Source organism: Chamaea fasciata, unplaced genomic scaffold (assembly GCF_029207755.1).
Source record: "Chamaea fasciata isolate MVZ Bird 193981 ecotype frontalis unplaced genomic scaffold, bChaFas1.0.hap1 SCAF_11, whole genome shotgun sequence".
NCBI classification, from domain to species: Eukaryota; Metazoa; Chordata; class Aves; order Passeriformes; family Sylviidae; genus Chamaea; species Chamaea fasciata.
In genome coordinates, this window is record NW_027094096.1 from 24,132,886 (window position 1) to 24,150,140 (window position 17,255).

Here is a 17,255-nt window from a genome sequence, read left to right on the forward strand (position 1 = left end):
TGAAGGTGACACTGCACCAACCTCTTCTGTGAAATGACCTAAATATCCCTCTTTTCCAAGGTAGCGTTTTGAAACTTAAAGGACTGAACTAACCCCCTCCAACAGTCGGTCTATTGAGAGGCTCTGGCTCGTGTCCCACATTTCATGGCCAAGTCCAAGACACCTCCCAGTGCCCCATCCTCTGGTTGCCCTCACGACCCCATAGATCCATCTTTGCTGCAGAGGAAATGCTTTTTTTTTTTTTTTTTCCCAACTCAGACAAAACCAAGACAAAAAGGAAATAGATCCCTTCAGTTTTGTAGTCCTTTATTATTTTTTTTTTTAAGTTGATCCTCCCATAGTAATGTACTGAAATGCGTAACAGTTACATTGTACAAAGCATTTAAAGAAAGTACCTCAACTTGCCGATTATTTCAAAATGAGATTATAAACAAAAGGAAAAATAAATCTGGTCCCTCGCTAAAGGCCAAAAAAACCCCCAAAAATAACTGAATACCTTCCGTTATTTATTTATTTTTTTAAAACATAAATTTGGAACACTTCATCTTACAAATAGGATTAACATGAACATAACATCACACAAGCTCGCAGACAACCAGCATAAAATATTGGGTACAGTTTTTTTAATCAGAAGAATCATGCTTTCATGAAGAAATTATAACTGTTTATACAATCGAATCAATTTACTGTATTACAAAAAAAAAAAAAAAAGAACAAAACTAAGTCGCATCTATTAGTTATTTAGTTCATTAAAAGGCAAAAAAAAAAAATAAAAGAGGAATGTAAGAAAATTTCAAACACTGTTTTGCACTCCCATATACACAGATCAGTTCACCTCACTTTTTTTGGAAGTACATGGGTGCCTTACATCGTAACGCAGTGGGGGACTGGAGCAGTGCTGTTTGTTACAGGAACAGTGCTATTGTAATCAACAAACAATCGTTTGCCAACAAATAAATACACGGTACGCACAACACAAAGGAGAAATTAAGGGGGTAGGGGGAAAGGAAACAATACAACAAAATAGTGACATGATTGTCGAAAATTAAAAATCTCCTTACAATGATTCGAACTAGTGGTGCTGTCGATGAACGCGGTGATTTCACGGAATTATCTGGATGATTTAGCTTCTTGGAGTAGTGAACATTCATAGTTTACAATATACACAAGCCTCTTTTGTATTGTTTCTCAGAGTTCTTTCTTTTTTCTTTTTTTTTTTTCTCCTTGGTTTTCCTTTTTTTTTAAAACAATGCAGTTGAGAAGGCAAAAGAATTACGGAGAGAACAAAATATTCCCTGTTACTTCTTTCTACATTTACGATGGATAGTGTGCATTTCATAGAACTATTTTCTTTCTTTGAAGGGCTAAAATGCATAAAGCTTTAATGAAGAGATTTGTACATAAAAGCAACTGTTCCCAATCCTGTGTCAAACTATCTTATACAAAAAGAAAATCAATTCAGTTCCTACTTTTAAGGAGTGCCCATGTGTGTATCAATGCAGTCTTAACCCTTCTGCCCCTGCTCCTCAAAGCCGGGTGAACTGGAAGACACTTTTTCCCGGCCCCGTTTACATAATCCACTGAAATCACTTTTTTATTTATTTTATTTTTATTTTTATTTTCTTTTAAGTCGCATTGATCCTCCAGAAGTCAGCAGCTGCCTTTGCTGTGCAAAACAAAATATTGAGAATAAATAGCTTCTTTCTTTTTTTTTTCTTTTTTTTTTAAAATTATTCAGTTTAAGGTCACCGGACTTTAAATGAGTGACCCTGCAGATTTATAAGGCATTCTGCTCAGCAGTCTTTTAAATAGTCATATATGAAAGAGCCATGCTACTGGTTTGGACTTGGTCCCATCCTGGGTAAGACTCCGCACTGTCATACGTGGCTGATGGACTGGATGGCGCTGGATTCCGCGGCGGCTCTCGCCATACTGTGCCACATGTTGGGAGAACTGTGGGATGCAGAATGAAGGGAGTCCTTGTCGGAGAGAGAGAGCATCATGGCATAGGCCTGCACGGGGGACAGAAGGAGGACAAGGAGGTCACACTTCCCGCGGTGTGGGCCTGATATTTCTGGGTCTGAGAGATTTTCGCCTGCTAGCAGCTGCTAACTTTTTCCCAAGGAAAAATTTCTCAAGAAAGCCTCTTCTCAAAACAATCTTGGCAGACAACTCTCCTTTCTCGACACAATCTTTCTCCAGGTGGTGCTTTGCTGTTTCTCAAGTTCACTAATGGGATTAGAGAGATGTTGTTCCTATTCACCAATGATGTTAAGTCGGTATCGGAACACCTTATAAAAGGTAGTAAGAATTAAACAATAAAGGCTTTTTTTTTTTTTTTCTATGCTCTTTGCCTTCTGAAATATTTGGAGTCTCTCATCTTTCTTTCGTGTCCTACAATGACACCGTGGCGGGGATCTGAGCTCGGATCCAAGCCGCCCCTGCACAGTCAGAGCAGCCACTGGGCTCTACTTAGTTCAAAAAAAAACCCCAACAAAATGCTTTAGGTAAAAACCACTGTCAACCCTTTCACTGACACTTTTGACTCACTAATAGTAATAATAATTTCTGCTTTCATCTGGTTGCACAAAGTTCAGAGAAACCTTTGAGGTCCCAAAGTCTCCTTTGCCTTTGGATTCTTGGCACAGGAGGCTCTTTTCAAGAGGCTGAGGAATCACATTATCCCTTGTCTCGTCCTGTATTTCACCAAATACAACAGTCTCCTTTGCTGACCTTTCCTACATGCGTATTCTGCAGTTTTTGAAACAGGAATCTTTCGAAGGGGCTAAAAAACCCCATTTTAATTAATTACTGTTTAGAAAACGGCAAGAAATAGCACGAGGATACCATTTCAGTTATTGCTATTTGTAAAACGTGCGGAGGACCAAGAGGTAGTACCATCCAACAGGCCGTAAAAAAATACTGAAAAGCCAAGCCAGCCAGAAGATCACATCCCTGTGAGACTGCAGCTAAACCCCATAGCATCAGTGCCAGCAGAGTGGGACTAGTTCTTACCATGGCATTTCTGTGGGCAGCAGGCAGAACAAAAATAGTTAAAAAAGTAAGAAAAAACTATGGAAATCCTCTGTTCTCAGGGAGCAGAGCATCCTGCCATGTCTCTGGGATGTTGGGTGAGCCTGAGGTTTGTGGACATGGAGCACAGCCCCGTCTGACAAAGCTGTAACAACCCTGCCTGCCACACACTAACAGCTTAATCCTGCAGGTATTTGGTGACAATAACATTTTAACTGAGTTAAGCTTTTACCTGGGATTTGGATTTCCTGTACAACGGTTGCTTGAGGTCCTCCGGCAGCTGGGAAGCATTGAAAGCTGCCAATTCAGCTTCACTGTATTGATTTTCTTCCATTTTCCTCATTTTGAGGCTATCTGTGAAGTGCCTTATGTGGTCCAAAGCCGAAAGTCCAGTCTTATTATACTCCTCTTCTTTATACCTACAAAAACACCATGGAGGTTTTAGATGTCAATTAAATGATCCTCTCTGCGTTCCCTCATCTTCTCAGATTTACACATCTGAGCCATTTCCCCCTTTCTCACATTCACAGACCACCTTGCCTCATGGAATGGCGATCCTGAAATAAAAGGAATTCCCTTTTCTGTTCTAAAGAAAGGGCAGTTCAGTGGGGGAGGGAGAGTTTGTCTCTCTCATGGTGTCTCCACAGCCTTTTGCAAGGCCATTATGAGAGATCCAGGACGGCTCACGGAGCAGATAACGTCTCTCCCATGGAACTGTCTCACCCTGCTTCCTGTCTCACCCAGAACCTCACAATAGCTCCCCAAGCACAGTCAGTTTTCCTAACAAGGGCTCCAGACTGCACGAAGAGGCTGAAAGCAGGGCTGGTGTTGACCCGAACACAGATACACGTTGCTATTGTGAGTGGGAAGCGGCTGCTCCGGGCCCGTTCCCACGGCAGCCGGTTTGGTGCTGGCACTCTTGTATGGCTCATTGTTTTCATCCCGCCTATCGGGCACACCAATACTCGGAAGGAACCAACCTGCCAGGGGACGCTTTGCAGTTCATGTCCAAAGTAGTCGTTTCCTCATAATCCTCCTCGGGAGTGCCCTCATGCATGTCACTCGTCGCAGGCTCTTTGACTGCTTTCCCTGCCATTTCGCTCTCTTCGTCCTCTTCATCCATCATTACTTCGTCTTCTGCCTCCTCGTCATCCAACAGATCCGAGTTTTGGCTGGCTATCATGGCTTTTTCATCCTTAAAGTGGCTGCCATTCATTCTGAAAGTACCAGAACAAATGCAAGCTATGAACACAAATCAGATATGAAAGCTCCTCATTGGCAGACTCTTGGAGGCAGATCTGAAAAGCATCTGTCCCAGCAGAATAAAGTATTTTATATCTTGCTTAGCTTCAGACATTTAGGCAACATTGGAGAAAATTCACTCAGAAATCAGTGGGACATTGGAGCACCATCAGCATGGGATTTTCCTGCTATCCTGCTAAAACTACTGTTCTAACAGAGGCATGTTCAGATAACCATTCCAAATTTTCTCATGCATTATTTCATCTTAAGTTTCCAATCATACATGTAGTCTGGGCAAAACAACTCACTGCCTTTTAACAGAAGCTGTAGGGGCCAAGAAACTCTGAAAATTGGATCTGGCATTTTTAAGCAAAAAATGAATATCGCATTCAGAGTTTTAAAGTCAAAATTACACACATAATTAATTTTGCACACTACCACCCCTTTGGAAGCCATATTGCTTCACTGAACGTATGGATTTCATATATGGGAACCTAAGGGACTTCAGCTGGAGACCTGAAGAGTGGTCTGCAATATTGCCTCCGTGCTGAACTAGGTTATTGACTGATTTGAAGGGTAAAAAGCAATGAAAAGAAAGGTCATATGGCAATTTAAGTGCATTTATTCTTATTAAATGAGTAATTACAGCAATACACACATGGAAAACCATTTGGTCTACACGCTGTTATTACGCTGCCCTTTGCTCTCAGACAATGACTCCTCTTAACTACTTCCTACGGGATCTTTATCAAGGACATAATACCCACGCTGAAGTAGGGGCTTGTTTGGTAATGGTCTCAACCCCGTAGGGTTCAGAGCATCCAGCCCCGCTTTGTGTCCATCCCATCAAATAAGAGCCAAAGGAATTCGGCACCGCGGCCTCAACGAACGCCCAACGAGAGGCTCGGCGATGTGAATGAGCAGCACGCAGTGCAGGGCCCCCCCAAAATTGCTACCACTGTATCTGCCCCCACCACGTCATGCAGCACGGAGGCCTTGATTCATCTATTGTTCTCATTGTGCAAAAGGTCCTTAACTCTTCCAGGAATACAGTTATAAAAATGGAAACCTTATTGTCCGCACGCAGTTTGCTTTAGACTCCGTGTGCTTCAAACTGTGCGGGACAATATGGGGTAGACCCAAAGTTGGAGCAAGATAAGATGAACCCTCATAGCCTCGTTGGTGTTTAACATCTGACTTTCTGCTGTAACTGATGGACTTTCTGAGGAGCAAAGCTGGTTTCTGCCACAATAATAGCATCGTTTTCCTGAACACATTAGCGTTTCATCTATTTTCCGAGCAAATTCCAGCTGACTGCCGTGAGTTTAGTATTGCATTGAAAAAAATGCTCTAGGGAATGATCTGTCTTTAGAACAGTATCAAAAAAATCTGAGGTTGTGCAGAACAGGGAGAGTTGAAGCAGCCACCTCCCTCTAAGATCATCAGAGAAATATCTCTTTATCATCTTTTATTTAAATAGGCAGAAATAAGAAATTGTTGAGCGCAGTTTGGGCTGCCAACTTGCTTGTTATGCTCAATTGAGGCTGCTAGAAATGAAAGGGAGATGGACTTCAACCAAAGTAACAAAAGCCATGTGATTAAGAAAACAGATTCCCTAATTATGCTTTCAAATGCAGCAATTTGCCAGGGATAAAATATCCGTCAAGAGCAGTCTGAAGTGCCAAATTTAGAAAGGAAACACTGCACAACCCAGCAACCTTTCCACTTTGCTGACTTCCTGTCGGAGGACATGTTGAGACCAGATGTGCAAAGAAAAAATCCCAAGCCCTCATTGCCAATCAAGATGGAATGAAATTTGAATATGCATGTAATCACTTAATCCAATACTTTTGTGGAAATTGTGTGGTGTCCATCCTTTTGATCCCTTCACAAAGGCATCTAGAAATTGAGGAGACAGCAAAGTTTGTCACCAGCAGTAAGAATTTTTTGATGTTGATAATGTAATGCCAATTCAAAAGGGAAAATAATGCATAATGCAACACCAATCCCAAAGAAATGTGTGGGGCTCCGTCCCACAGCCTTTTCCGCTTAGCTGTACTTTTATTAACTGAAAATATTTAGAAGTGGTCTCTCTTCTGTTAGCTCAGAAGAATTCAAACACCCATATACTTAATAAATCTTAATAGAAAAAGCTCTCTCACATGCTGGAGCACTGTGGACTCCCAACGCCCACCCGCAGCCTCACGGGCTTTTGGCTACTCAGCATCTTTCCTGGGATTGAGTTACTTACGGGAAAGGATTTTCAGCTACAATCTTTCATTTGATCCAACAATTCAGCCTGGTCTACTTTATTAATTGCACGTTTAAATTGCACTTAAATCCTAAGGCACCATGCATTTAGCCACAGGATGTAGAATTCACCTGCTCTGCCGTGAATGTGAGGAGAAGGAATTTTTTCAGAAGACTCAAATCAACGGTGGGAGCCTGAAACTGAGAGCTCCAGATACAAGGAGAAATGTGTTCACAGTTCAAATCTCTTGACCAGCATCTGCCACTTGGAACATCTTCATACACAGTGGCGAGGGAATCAACACATTTTTCTTCCTAAGACACCAAGGTGGCCACTGAAGCAACCAGATTCTAAAATAACTCTGGCTCCAGACATCACCAAAAATTAACAATCAGGTCTGCAGACCTGGAAAAGGAGCAGTGGGCACCTTCTGAAGGCAGATCAGACACAACTCACCTCTCCTCTGAGTTTCGGGGGGATTGATTGTTGTGGTTGCTGTTTCCAATGAAATTCCTAATTTCTGTGAAGTAAGAGTCTTCCTTGTCATCTAGGATTGCCCCTGTGCTTTCCAGTTCTGAGTGAGGTGAAGATGTTGCAGTACCTTAAGGCAAAACATACGACGTCTGTGGCTGCTCCTTTGCATTTTCTATATTTAACCATTTAAATCAAAATTGAATTGAAACTCTGGTTAAAATGAGTGAGAGCCAAAAGTTGGTCAGTGTGAACTATCAGCTTCTGGCCATAAAACCAGCAATTAGTAATTATTCATAGGCAAAGGTGATTTCCAGCCAAAACGACTTGGTTGCATGCTGGGTACCATTTCCATGATTTATCGTCACTTTTGCCATGTCTCTATTTCAACATCTCCCTCCTGCTCCTTGTGATTCCAAGACTATCCATTGATTACTGTCCTTCTTAGACCAGTGGCCCAACTGAGCAAAGGGAGTGTAATTTTTAGCTATCAATTAGGCAGATTTGTTCAAAACACGGAGCAGTCATTGACATATTCACCCAGGTTCATTAGCACTGAGAGACCAGTGTCAGAAACCTTTCTCGGAGCACTGGGGAAGGGACAGCCCTGCATTCACTGCATGCCCCTGGTTATCTCCATTGAGGCAAAATGCGGACTGAAAGGACTGCAGAGAGGGTTTTCATTAAAACAGACACCCAAACCAGCCCAAGGACATCCCCTCCTGCCACTGCCTGTGCTGCTGCTGTGCAGTGACCAATTTGCTTGGGGCTTGAGAGGCACCATCAGCTCCATAACAGCCAGCGTTTTTCAGCTCCTGACAGTGGGAATATTTCAGAAGGTGCCAGGAAAATCTTTTAGAGTGTCCCCTGAGACTCCAAATCTCGGACTCCTATTGAGATCCAAGTGATTGCGGAGATGGGATTAAACCAATTTTCCCAGTCTGTTCTCAAAACGCTATGGGTTGGCTTAATTAAAAGCAAAAGAAAAGACATCATCCAGTGGTCTTAAGTCATACAAGGGGAGAGTTTATGCTGGGATTTTCAAAGCACTTCAAATGTCAGCAGAGCTTAGACACTCACATATTTTGCAACCCCCCACCCCTTGGAGCAGAATGTGCCTGTGGACACTGGGCAGTGCTGACAGGGAATGGGCAGTCCCTGCACATGGGACGTGGGGCAGGCTGGGGAGGGAAGAGACAGGAGGGAAAATTCAGAACATACCAGACATGTTCCCGTTCTCGTGCTTTTTTAGATGTCTGTCAAGATTGGTTTGTTGACCGAAACACCTGTCACACAAGTGACACTTGAACGGCTTCTCTTTATTGTGGATGTTACGCACATGTCTCTGCAGGTTAGAGGATATGCTAAAGGATCTGTCACAGTATTTGCATCTGAAAAAAAAACCACCAAAACAAGTGGGTAGGAAAGAGTTTGTTAGTAGCTGGAAACGAAAGATTTGTCCTAATATACATGACGAGCCTTCTGGGCTCGGTCTCAGCACCCAACCACAGTTCCTTGTTCCCTACTGAGGCTCAATCCTCCCTGACATAAAGACAAATTTTGGCTAACTGGAGAGCTGTGCTCTTGGAATGGAGACATAACATCTATGGTGGCATTTTCAGCTTTAATTCACATTAGACTTTATATTTTAAATACTGCCTCTAGGAGAGAGCATAATATTTCTGAGCTAATGGCATCAAATTAGCTATGGTAATTGAGTCCCACGTTTTCAAAACTGTTGCACGCAAAGTTGGGAAGTTTGAAAACAGTAGAGCGATAACTCCATTGTTTCATGTGCTGCCAATACAATACAATTAAACACTTTTGGAAAAAAACATGAAACAGATCACTTCTAATGCTCAAATAAGGTAAAAAGGGCTATTTCTTTTCCTATTCTAAATTATACTGTGTGATTAAATCTTTTCTTGAGGAATTAGCTTGCTTGATTGCTAATCCCAGAGGAAATTCAGTTATCTTGCAAAAAACAGCAATAAACAATCCCAACCTTTAATACTGTGCCAATGTGAGTAGTTTAGTCTATCACTCTGGTACCAGAGGCATCAATTTTCATACTCTGCAGCGATTTGGAGTCCCTAAAGCCTTTACTGTATTGCTCTTTAAGCCATTACTAAGTCATACTATAACTATTCCAAATTCTCTGGCTGGCAGCTAGCCAAGAGTCTTCACCACTTCAGTTTTTCAATCTCTTACTTCTCCCGTGCTTCTCTTACACTTGTGAATGATGTAAATTTATTTTTTTTTTTTTTTTTAGTGCTGAAATCACCCATTATGCTGCTAATTGCTTGTGGCTTTTATGCAGTGGACGGGTATAACATACATCAAGACCTTCCTTCAATAAAATTAGATGTGAATCTCATTTCCCAAGGAGACTAGATGCAAAAAACATATTGTTTCCTCACAAACAATGAGCTTACTCTGCTCTTTACAGCTCGTAAAATGCAGAAATCTGTGCATTTGTTTTACTGGAACATGAACTGGCCTCTTTCCAGCTTAAATTAGCCTTTCATTTTCAATAATGTGAAGATTTATACACATTTCTGCATGTGACTGTCCTGGATTCAGTATCACACACATATCCTTACCAACAGGAGAGTACACCCACATGGGTTTTGGTTAAGCAGACCTCAGAAAGGATCCAGATTAGGCAGGAAACAAATAAATACAGCAACGCCTTTGCAAGCGGGACCTTTCAGAAATCAGATGACTGACAAATCACCCAATTTTAGGCTGCAAATAACACTGCAGAACTCCAATAAAAAAATTTTTTGCAAGGGAAAATAGGTCCATGAGCTCTACTGAACATCACTTCAATCATGCTGCTTCAGCAGTGCCAGCCACTTTTCCAGCAAAGGCAGGACTTGGGGATTCTGTCAGGAAGCTGCCCCAGCCAAAGTAATTTTACTAAGACCAAAACTGTCTCCCTTCTCTGCAGCTTCAACACCAGGGATCAGCCCTAAATGCACAAAATTCTGAGATGAAAACGCAATGGTGGTTCCAAAGCTAAGGAGGAAGGGCTGGAGCTGGTCCAGCAAGGATGTTGAATTCCCTGTCTTTATTCCCAGAAGATGTCTGCATTGGCAGGGACCCTAAGCCTGGCCACAGCACAGACATGGGTAATAGGGTGTGGTACCTGTAGGGCTGCTCTCCAGTGTGCGTCCTCAGGTGACGGGTCAGGTTCGCAGATCTCGGGAAAATCTTGCCACAGTATCTGTGATAAGAAAATGTTTGATAAGGCAACACTACCTTCAGTGACTTCTTCTCAATTTGAGCTGCAATGGATGCACGGTCCAAATGGAATTATCATCACGATATGGTTCTATTGGCTCTGCTTTGGTGCAACAACATCTCAATAAAAGCATTCAGCAAATGTCAGGGCTTGACACACACACAAGAGTGGGACTGGAATTGCTGGCACCAACCAGCTTTGCTTATGCAGAAGCAAGAGTTACATGAAAAACCTGTTTAAAAGATCACCCCCAAGGTTCTAAGCCCACTGGGTGATTATCAGCCTCATTCAGATTAGGAATCAAGAGAATCTGTTATTAAAGCCTTGGATTTCTGCCTCTGTGTAAGCAAATTTCAAACCTTTCAACCAATTCTACGTGTCAGCAAACGTGACACCGTTCTGTGCATTGAATAGGATCAGAGCAGACAAGACTCAAAGACCTAATCCATCAAGGTATGTTTCTATAACAACACGTCTTGAAAGAAGGTGACACGTTTTCAAAAAGATCAGATAAACCGATATGCCAGTGTCAAACGCCTGCACATTCTGGAGATGATATAGAGACCTCAACAGTGCAATTTAAAAACCATTCTCCAAACTCGATAATGTGTCACAGGAAAAATAATGGCAAAAAAAATAAAGTTATCGTGAGTTCTCCCCCTTCGTTCAAGTAACATATTAATATTCAGTTTAAAACTGGCCCATTCTGTTGAGGACATTGAGCCCATTTTTGCATGGGCGCAGAGCACACACAGCACTCTCTTAAGTGAATGAGGCTGGTGGCTGCTCCCCGCGATGACTTTGAAGATTGCATCCCTTCACTTTTAATGTCCCATTTATTTTTTCACAACGTGATGTATAAGCCTTCAAAATACCCACACAGCTAATTCCACTCTCCTTGACAAAGCTCCCATTCATTTTGGGTGCACATTCAATGACTATCTTCATTGTGGGGGTTTTTTTCAAGTCCGTACACACAAGTCCTAATAAGTCATGTATTTTATCACTGATCGCTTTGGATATTAAAACCAGAAGCCCGAGAGAAAACACGTCTGTAGTTCACGATCAAAAAAATCAATAATGAAAGCACACTTTTATATATGAAAGTCATGAGAAAACTTGGAAAAAAAAAAGAATTGTTTATATAACAGTTTCCACCTCATTTATCAAACCGCTGTGATACAGGGTGATGCCCTAGGATTTAGCTTTTATATTTTTCAAATCCTGTACTGCTTTAGTGTATATCTCTAAAACTCCATATAGAGAGTTAGCTACTGTCTTCACATTTTGGTCTGACAAAACAATTCCTCTCTGGGCCTGAAACTCAAGGACACCTTCCTGTGTCAGGCCTTGAGAGATGTAAACAACAGTGAATTAGGAGGGGTGAAGTTGGAGGAAATGACTTAATTACCTGAAACTAATTGGAGAATTAACCCCTGATAATTGTATAACCCCTAAACTTATAATTGTCTGAAAAACGGACCATTGTCCATCTTGGATATAGCCTCTGGGAGGCTTCTGACTGCCCAAGGTGCACCTATTGAAGGCCTTTAATAAATACCTACTCTTACTCTCTTAATCTTGTCTAGCCTCTGTTCTAGGCAGCCACTCCAATGCATCAAGGGAGAGCTCTTTGTTGTGTAACACCAATAATTAATAAACAGAATCACAGAATCACTGGGTTGGAAGAGACCTTCAAGATCATCAAGTCCAACCCATGCCCCAACATCACAACTAAACCATGGCACCTATTGTCAAATCCAATCCTTTTTTAAACACATCCAGGGATCGTGACTCCACCACCTCCCCAGGCAGACTATTCCAGTATTTAATCACCCTTTCCGTGAAAAAACTTCTTCCTAATATCCAACCTATATTTCCCTTGACGCGGCTTAAGAATGCGTCCTCTCTGTTCTGTCAGTTGCTGCTCCACGCTGGGCACGGAGAGGCCTGAGACACTTGCTGCATGTCAGGGCAGGGGGTGTTGTGGAGGTACCTGCAGGTGTAGCGCTCCTTGCCCTTGCGCAGCAGCGTCTCGGGGAGGGCGCTGGGCGGCGCGCGGAAGTTGAACATGCTCGGCACCGACTGGATCAGCTCGCTGGCCTCCGGCTTCAGGGCGCTGAAGCTCTCCAGCTTCTCGGCCATGTTCTCTATAGCTGACACCTGCAGCGGGAGAGAGAGCACAGAGCCCAACAAGGTTAAATTATCCCCTCAGCTTTCTGCCCCCACCGGGAAACCGAAACGCAGAGAACATCGACCGACAAGTGAAAGGAGGGGAAAAAAAGTCAGTGTAGAGTTGCAGTCTCAAAAATTAGGGGTCATGAGGGTAATAATCAGCCAGTGTTCATTTCTTTATATTTTTAAGCCTCAGCTCCTATAAAATTCCAGGTTTTGTAGCATGTGTCGCCCTGATTTTTCAGCCTTCTGATGTGCTTTCATTCTTGGACTGGAGCTTTCTCACACTTGTAACAAAAACAAAGACTGATATTTTGTAAATAAGCATTCCTTCCAGGGGGAAGGACAAACTGATGGACTTCTAAGTTGACCACTGGAGTCAGAGAGGTGTTACTCTCGGCCCCCAATCCCTGAACAAATTCCAAACCCCATAAAAACCCCAAATCATAATAAACTTTCTTTCTCTCTTCACTTCTCAACCTGACGGGTGAGTGTGGTTCTTTCGTGTCCTCTAGCGACAGTCATGCTCTGTGGTTGTGTGCCTACAAGTCTATACATCCCACCTACAGAAATAATTGAATATTTATTACCAAATGAACAGAAATAATAACTGAATTTCTAATATATTTTTTAAGGACTTGCAGAGGACACTTATCACAGAGGAAACCTTATGAACACTCTAGCTCAACCAAAGGCTGCAACAACCCAGATCCAAAGAAGCTCCACCAATGTTCCAGCCACATCCAACCATCCAGTCCAGTGTTGTAGCCCAACATAGCCAAAGACCATTAGATAAACACAGAAGAAATGAAGCTTTGGTGGGTTTGGTGCTCTGTATTCACATTGCCCGTTAGATGTCTATGTTATTTTTCCACCTCTTTAATATTCTTGCTCTACCTTTAGTTGCTTGTAACTCCTGTGTGCTTTGGGATGGCTCCACTCTTGATTAGCTGTCTGTAATTTGCAGGGAGTGGGGATTAAAAAAATTTCTGGAGAACAGTTTTCTTCAAGGTGTCTGGAACAGACCACGAAAAGCTCCTCCAAAGCCTCAAACACTGCCACTTGTAGAGTTCAAGAATGCTGCTGAGCCTACTGAGAGGTGAGAATAACCATCCACCTCTCCATAACACCACAAACAAATGAAAAAAAAGGAAGCCAAGCTCTCACCTACGGAGCACAAAACCCACAGTATGAGCCCTGTGCAGGATCTTGCTTGTAATGAAGAAGGAAATTATATGACAGACAAGATGTTGAACCCTTCTCAGCTGGAACACCTCCACAGACTGCTCTTCAAAATCCGTAAAAGGTTCCTCTGATTGTTGGAAAACTGAAATTTTAATTGGAAGAACTGGGCATTTTTGCAGGTTTATTTAATTTTATTTTCATTGGCAGAATTACACAGTTGTCTCCTGGCATGACTATTTCCGTGCTGGTTAGCTCTGCCTTTGGGCTGGGTTGTTTTTTTCCCTTTAGCATGTAGCCTGCCCTCTCATTTCATGCTCAGATTCCTAATGCTGAGTACAAATTGCAACGTACAGGGTACCACTGCCAATTTGCCAAACGTCTTTCATCAAACACGGTGGAAAAAAATAAAAAATCTCAGAGGGAAGTCAAGATACATTTACTTGTCAGGCAACAAATGTGAAAGCATTGGGAGGCAGTAAGGGCTGTAAGCTCTGGGGTTTGATTCATAATCACTCAGCTGCTAAAACATTCTCCACAGATGCAAGTGGACAGCACATTTGTCAATATGAAGGATTTTGACATGTACTGATCACAGGCATGAGATATGTAATGATGATGCTGCTGGGAGAGGAGGTAATTCTATCTCGGCACCGAGATGTCATTATCAACCCATACACCTCAACATTACCATATATTTCTTTTTATACGACTTCATCTTCTCCTTTAGTTGGAATTGATTCTTAAAGCTTTTAAAATAGTCGTTCCACAGCCTTTAATTCCTTCTAATTGTTCCCCACAAAAATTCACTCGTCTCTTTTACAACTGCTGAAAATAAATGGTTTGAATGAAAAATGCCCTTTTGGCCTTCGGGCTGATTAGCAGTGACAAGACAGTGCATGGGTTATGATATCACATATTTATGGTGAAGAATAATAAGGGTACTGAGAAGTGTAATAAATGTTTTATTTATGTATATTTAATATTCAAGTCCATTTCATTATCTAGTGGGTCTAAATCATTTTTGGATCACAATTTCTCATGCACATGGTCCCCGCCAGTAATATATTAAAGCAACTATTTTCCCCTTTACATTTAAAATGGCTTAGTCATGCCGATTTTTGTTTTAGTTCTTATTTCCAGGATTTGGCAGAGAAGAAACTGAGATGGACTCTTGTTTCAGCAGATCAGCTCTACCTCCAACACTGCCTCCAGGATTACACCAGTCCCAAAATAGGTATGAAATCAGCACCTAATCTTAAATCCCTCATCCAGAGGAAACACGAGCACTTCCAATTATTTTAAAGTATTACTCGCTTTCTAAAAATATGTTTCTCACCATAGGAATGACTATTGTGCTTGCTGTTTAGTTGGGTTTGTTGTTGTTTTTTTTTTTAAGCCTGACTTATGTGGTGACCTGGTATGATTTATGTTTTCCAAGAGCTGCACCAGCACCAATGGGAAGTGTCTGGCCCCACAGCTTTGCTGACCCGAGGCACTGTCACTCCACTGCCAGCAGGATGATTTTAGCTGCTACTATCTGCTGGAGTTAGGGCTCCCAAGAACCAAAATTGGAGCATTTTCTTTAGAAGCCCTGGAGTGCGCTGGTGCTCAGAGCCCTCAAGATGCGTGAGACGGCTTCCTGGGCTGTGGGGGTATTTTACAGCTCATGCAGTCCTGCAGCCCTGCCCCACAACATGCTGCCCTGACCCACAACAGGCTGCCCATCGCTCTCAGTGCAGGCAGACAGCCCCTGCTCACCAGTCTACTTGCAAAATACCAGCTGAGCAGTAAGAAATCCAGGGGTTTTGCACTGAGGACCAATTCAGACACCAAAACCAAGCGGGAATTCTAAACCTGCGACGTGAGCTTTTGGAAGCTGGTACTCGGTGCCAAGCAGTAGCTCCAGGAAACACGCAGGGAGGGTGGGCAAGGGACAGATCTCCCACTGCCACACACCAGCACAGGGAGGGGCAAGAGCAGTAATTGGAGGCTGCATCTCCGTTACAACGCTGAACAGCCATCGGCTGCTGCTCCCATTCACTTGGCTAAACCTTTTCAAACCCGTTTATATCTCTGTCAAGGAGAGTTCACCAATTTAATTAGGTGCATATGAAAAGATACTGGCTTTTGTTCCTTCTAAGCCTTTTGCCTGATATTTTTGTGGGGTTTTTTTTTTGGTATTGTTATCAGTAATGAATAACCATTTCTCATTCAGGTTCTGCTCACCATTCATGGGCTCACGGAGCTGGGGCACAGCTCCCTCAGGCATTTTTTTTTTTTTCCCAGATGAAAAAATCAAAATCTACTTAGTCTCTTTTTGAATGGAAGCTGTTCCCTAGCTGTGATCATCACTGTTGCACTTTTCTTTGTCTTTTCTAATTCTACTATGGCCTTTTCGAGAGGAACTTTAGCTGTATTCAAGACCTGAAGGCAATATAACATCATGATGTTTTCAATTCCTTTCTGCTAAGCACTCAGGTGATATTTTCATAAGACTACCAACTTCAATATCTTTTTTCCTGAATGACAAGAGTTAAAAGTCACACATTCCCCTTGGTATTAGTGGGTATTTACTGACATTGACTTTTTTCCCTGTTTTAATCCCGGTGACTCAGTTTTCTCTGAATCTTCTGCAAAATCTTCATAGTCAGTTCTGGATTGGGCTACTGGCAGTAAACAGTCACAAACCCTCTACCTGCTCACCCTTCTTCCTATAACATTTACAGACAAATGCCACAGTTCAGCACACAGTGACACCCCAAGGTGGACCAACTGGTAATCTTCAATGACTGTAAAAACCCCTACTTCGTTCTTACCCTTTGCCCCCCTCTTTTTTTTAATGACTAAATGTTAACCCAGGAGATAACTTTTCTTCTTCCACAATGAAACTCCCTCTTTCCAGCTGAAACACAACTGAAGTAGCTCTTCTTCTTTCCAAACACTGTTGGTACTGACGGCAAAGCAAGACCTGCCTCCAAAGGAGTTGTGTTGGCCATGGAGATGCCGCTCAATCCACCAAACTCCTGGAGAGAGGTGCTGGTGAGAGTGTCTGTCCTGGGAGATAGAGTGGGTGCTCGTGGTTACCTCCCCTCTCCAGGGATGATCCCTGGGACCACCAGGGAGGCAGATGTGTGGCTAAAGCCACCAGCTGTGCTTTCAGGGGGTTTTGCACCCCAACCCAACACCTAAGGGCTGTGGTGACCCCTGAATGGGGCACAGTGGGGGAAGCACTGCTTGACCCCAAGGATTGGATTAGTGGAATTGCCATGCCCAGAGAGAAAGCTCTCTGAGGAGGCAGGAGAGGGAGAAGATCCTGTTACATATTTTACATACAGCTATTGCCTTACGGACACGTCACGTGCGCTCCTAATCTGCCATCAGTGAATGACAGCGTTTTATATAGAACAGTAACTTTTGATTTACATATATAAGAGTTGTTGATTCTATCTGTGTCCAGATGTCTGGAAAAGGAAGCAGCTTTCCCCCACCTCCCTGAGAGGCTATTAACCTCCGACTGACGCAAACTAATGTGCAGTCACAATTCCCCAGCTCCAGCTCAAAAATGCAGACATTACCATAATCGGCTAAAACAAGTATTTATAAACATTTCAGCGGGCAAGATATCATCAGCAGGGGCCTTGAACATTTGTC

General features: G+C 42.6%; 1 protein-coding gene across 5 annotated transcripts in view; it reads right to left on the reverse strand.

Moving 5' to 3' along the window:
- Window positions 1–281: 281 nt before the first annotated feature.
- The window catches only part of MECOM (MDS1 and EVI1 complex locus), a 329,947-nt gene continuing 312,973 nt past the window's right edge, over window positions 282–17,255 (reverse strand). For all 5 annotated transcript variants that reach the window (XM_066193709.1, XM_066193707.1, XM_066193708.1 and 2 more), the window contains 7 exons: window positions 12,241–12,407; window positions 10,149–10,226; window positions 8,219–8,388; window positions 6,983–7,127; window positions 4,014–4,250; window positions 3,266–3,452; window positions 282–2,012 (listed from right to left, as the gene is read on the reverse strand). In XM_066193709.1, coding sequence (XP_066049806.1) covers window positions 1,878–2,012; window positions 3,266–3,452; window positions 4,014–4,250; window positions 6,983–7,127; window positions 8,219–8,388; window positions 10,149–10,226; window positions 12,241–12,407 — 1,119 coding nt within the window. In that variant the 3' untranslated portion in view covers window positions 282–1,877. The remainder of the gene's footprint in view (window positions 2,013–3,265; window positions 3,453–4,013; window positions 4,251–6,982; window positions 7,128–8,218; window positions 8,389–10,148; window positions 10,227–12,240; window positions 12,408–17,255) is intronic.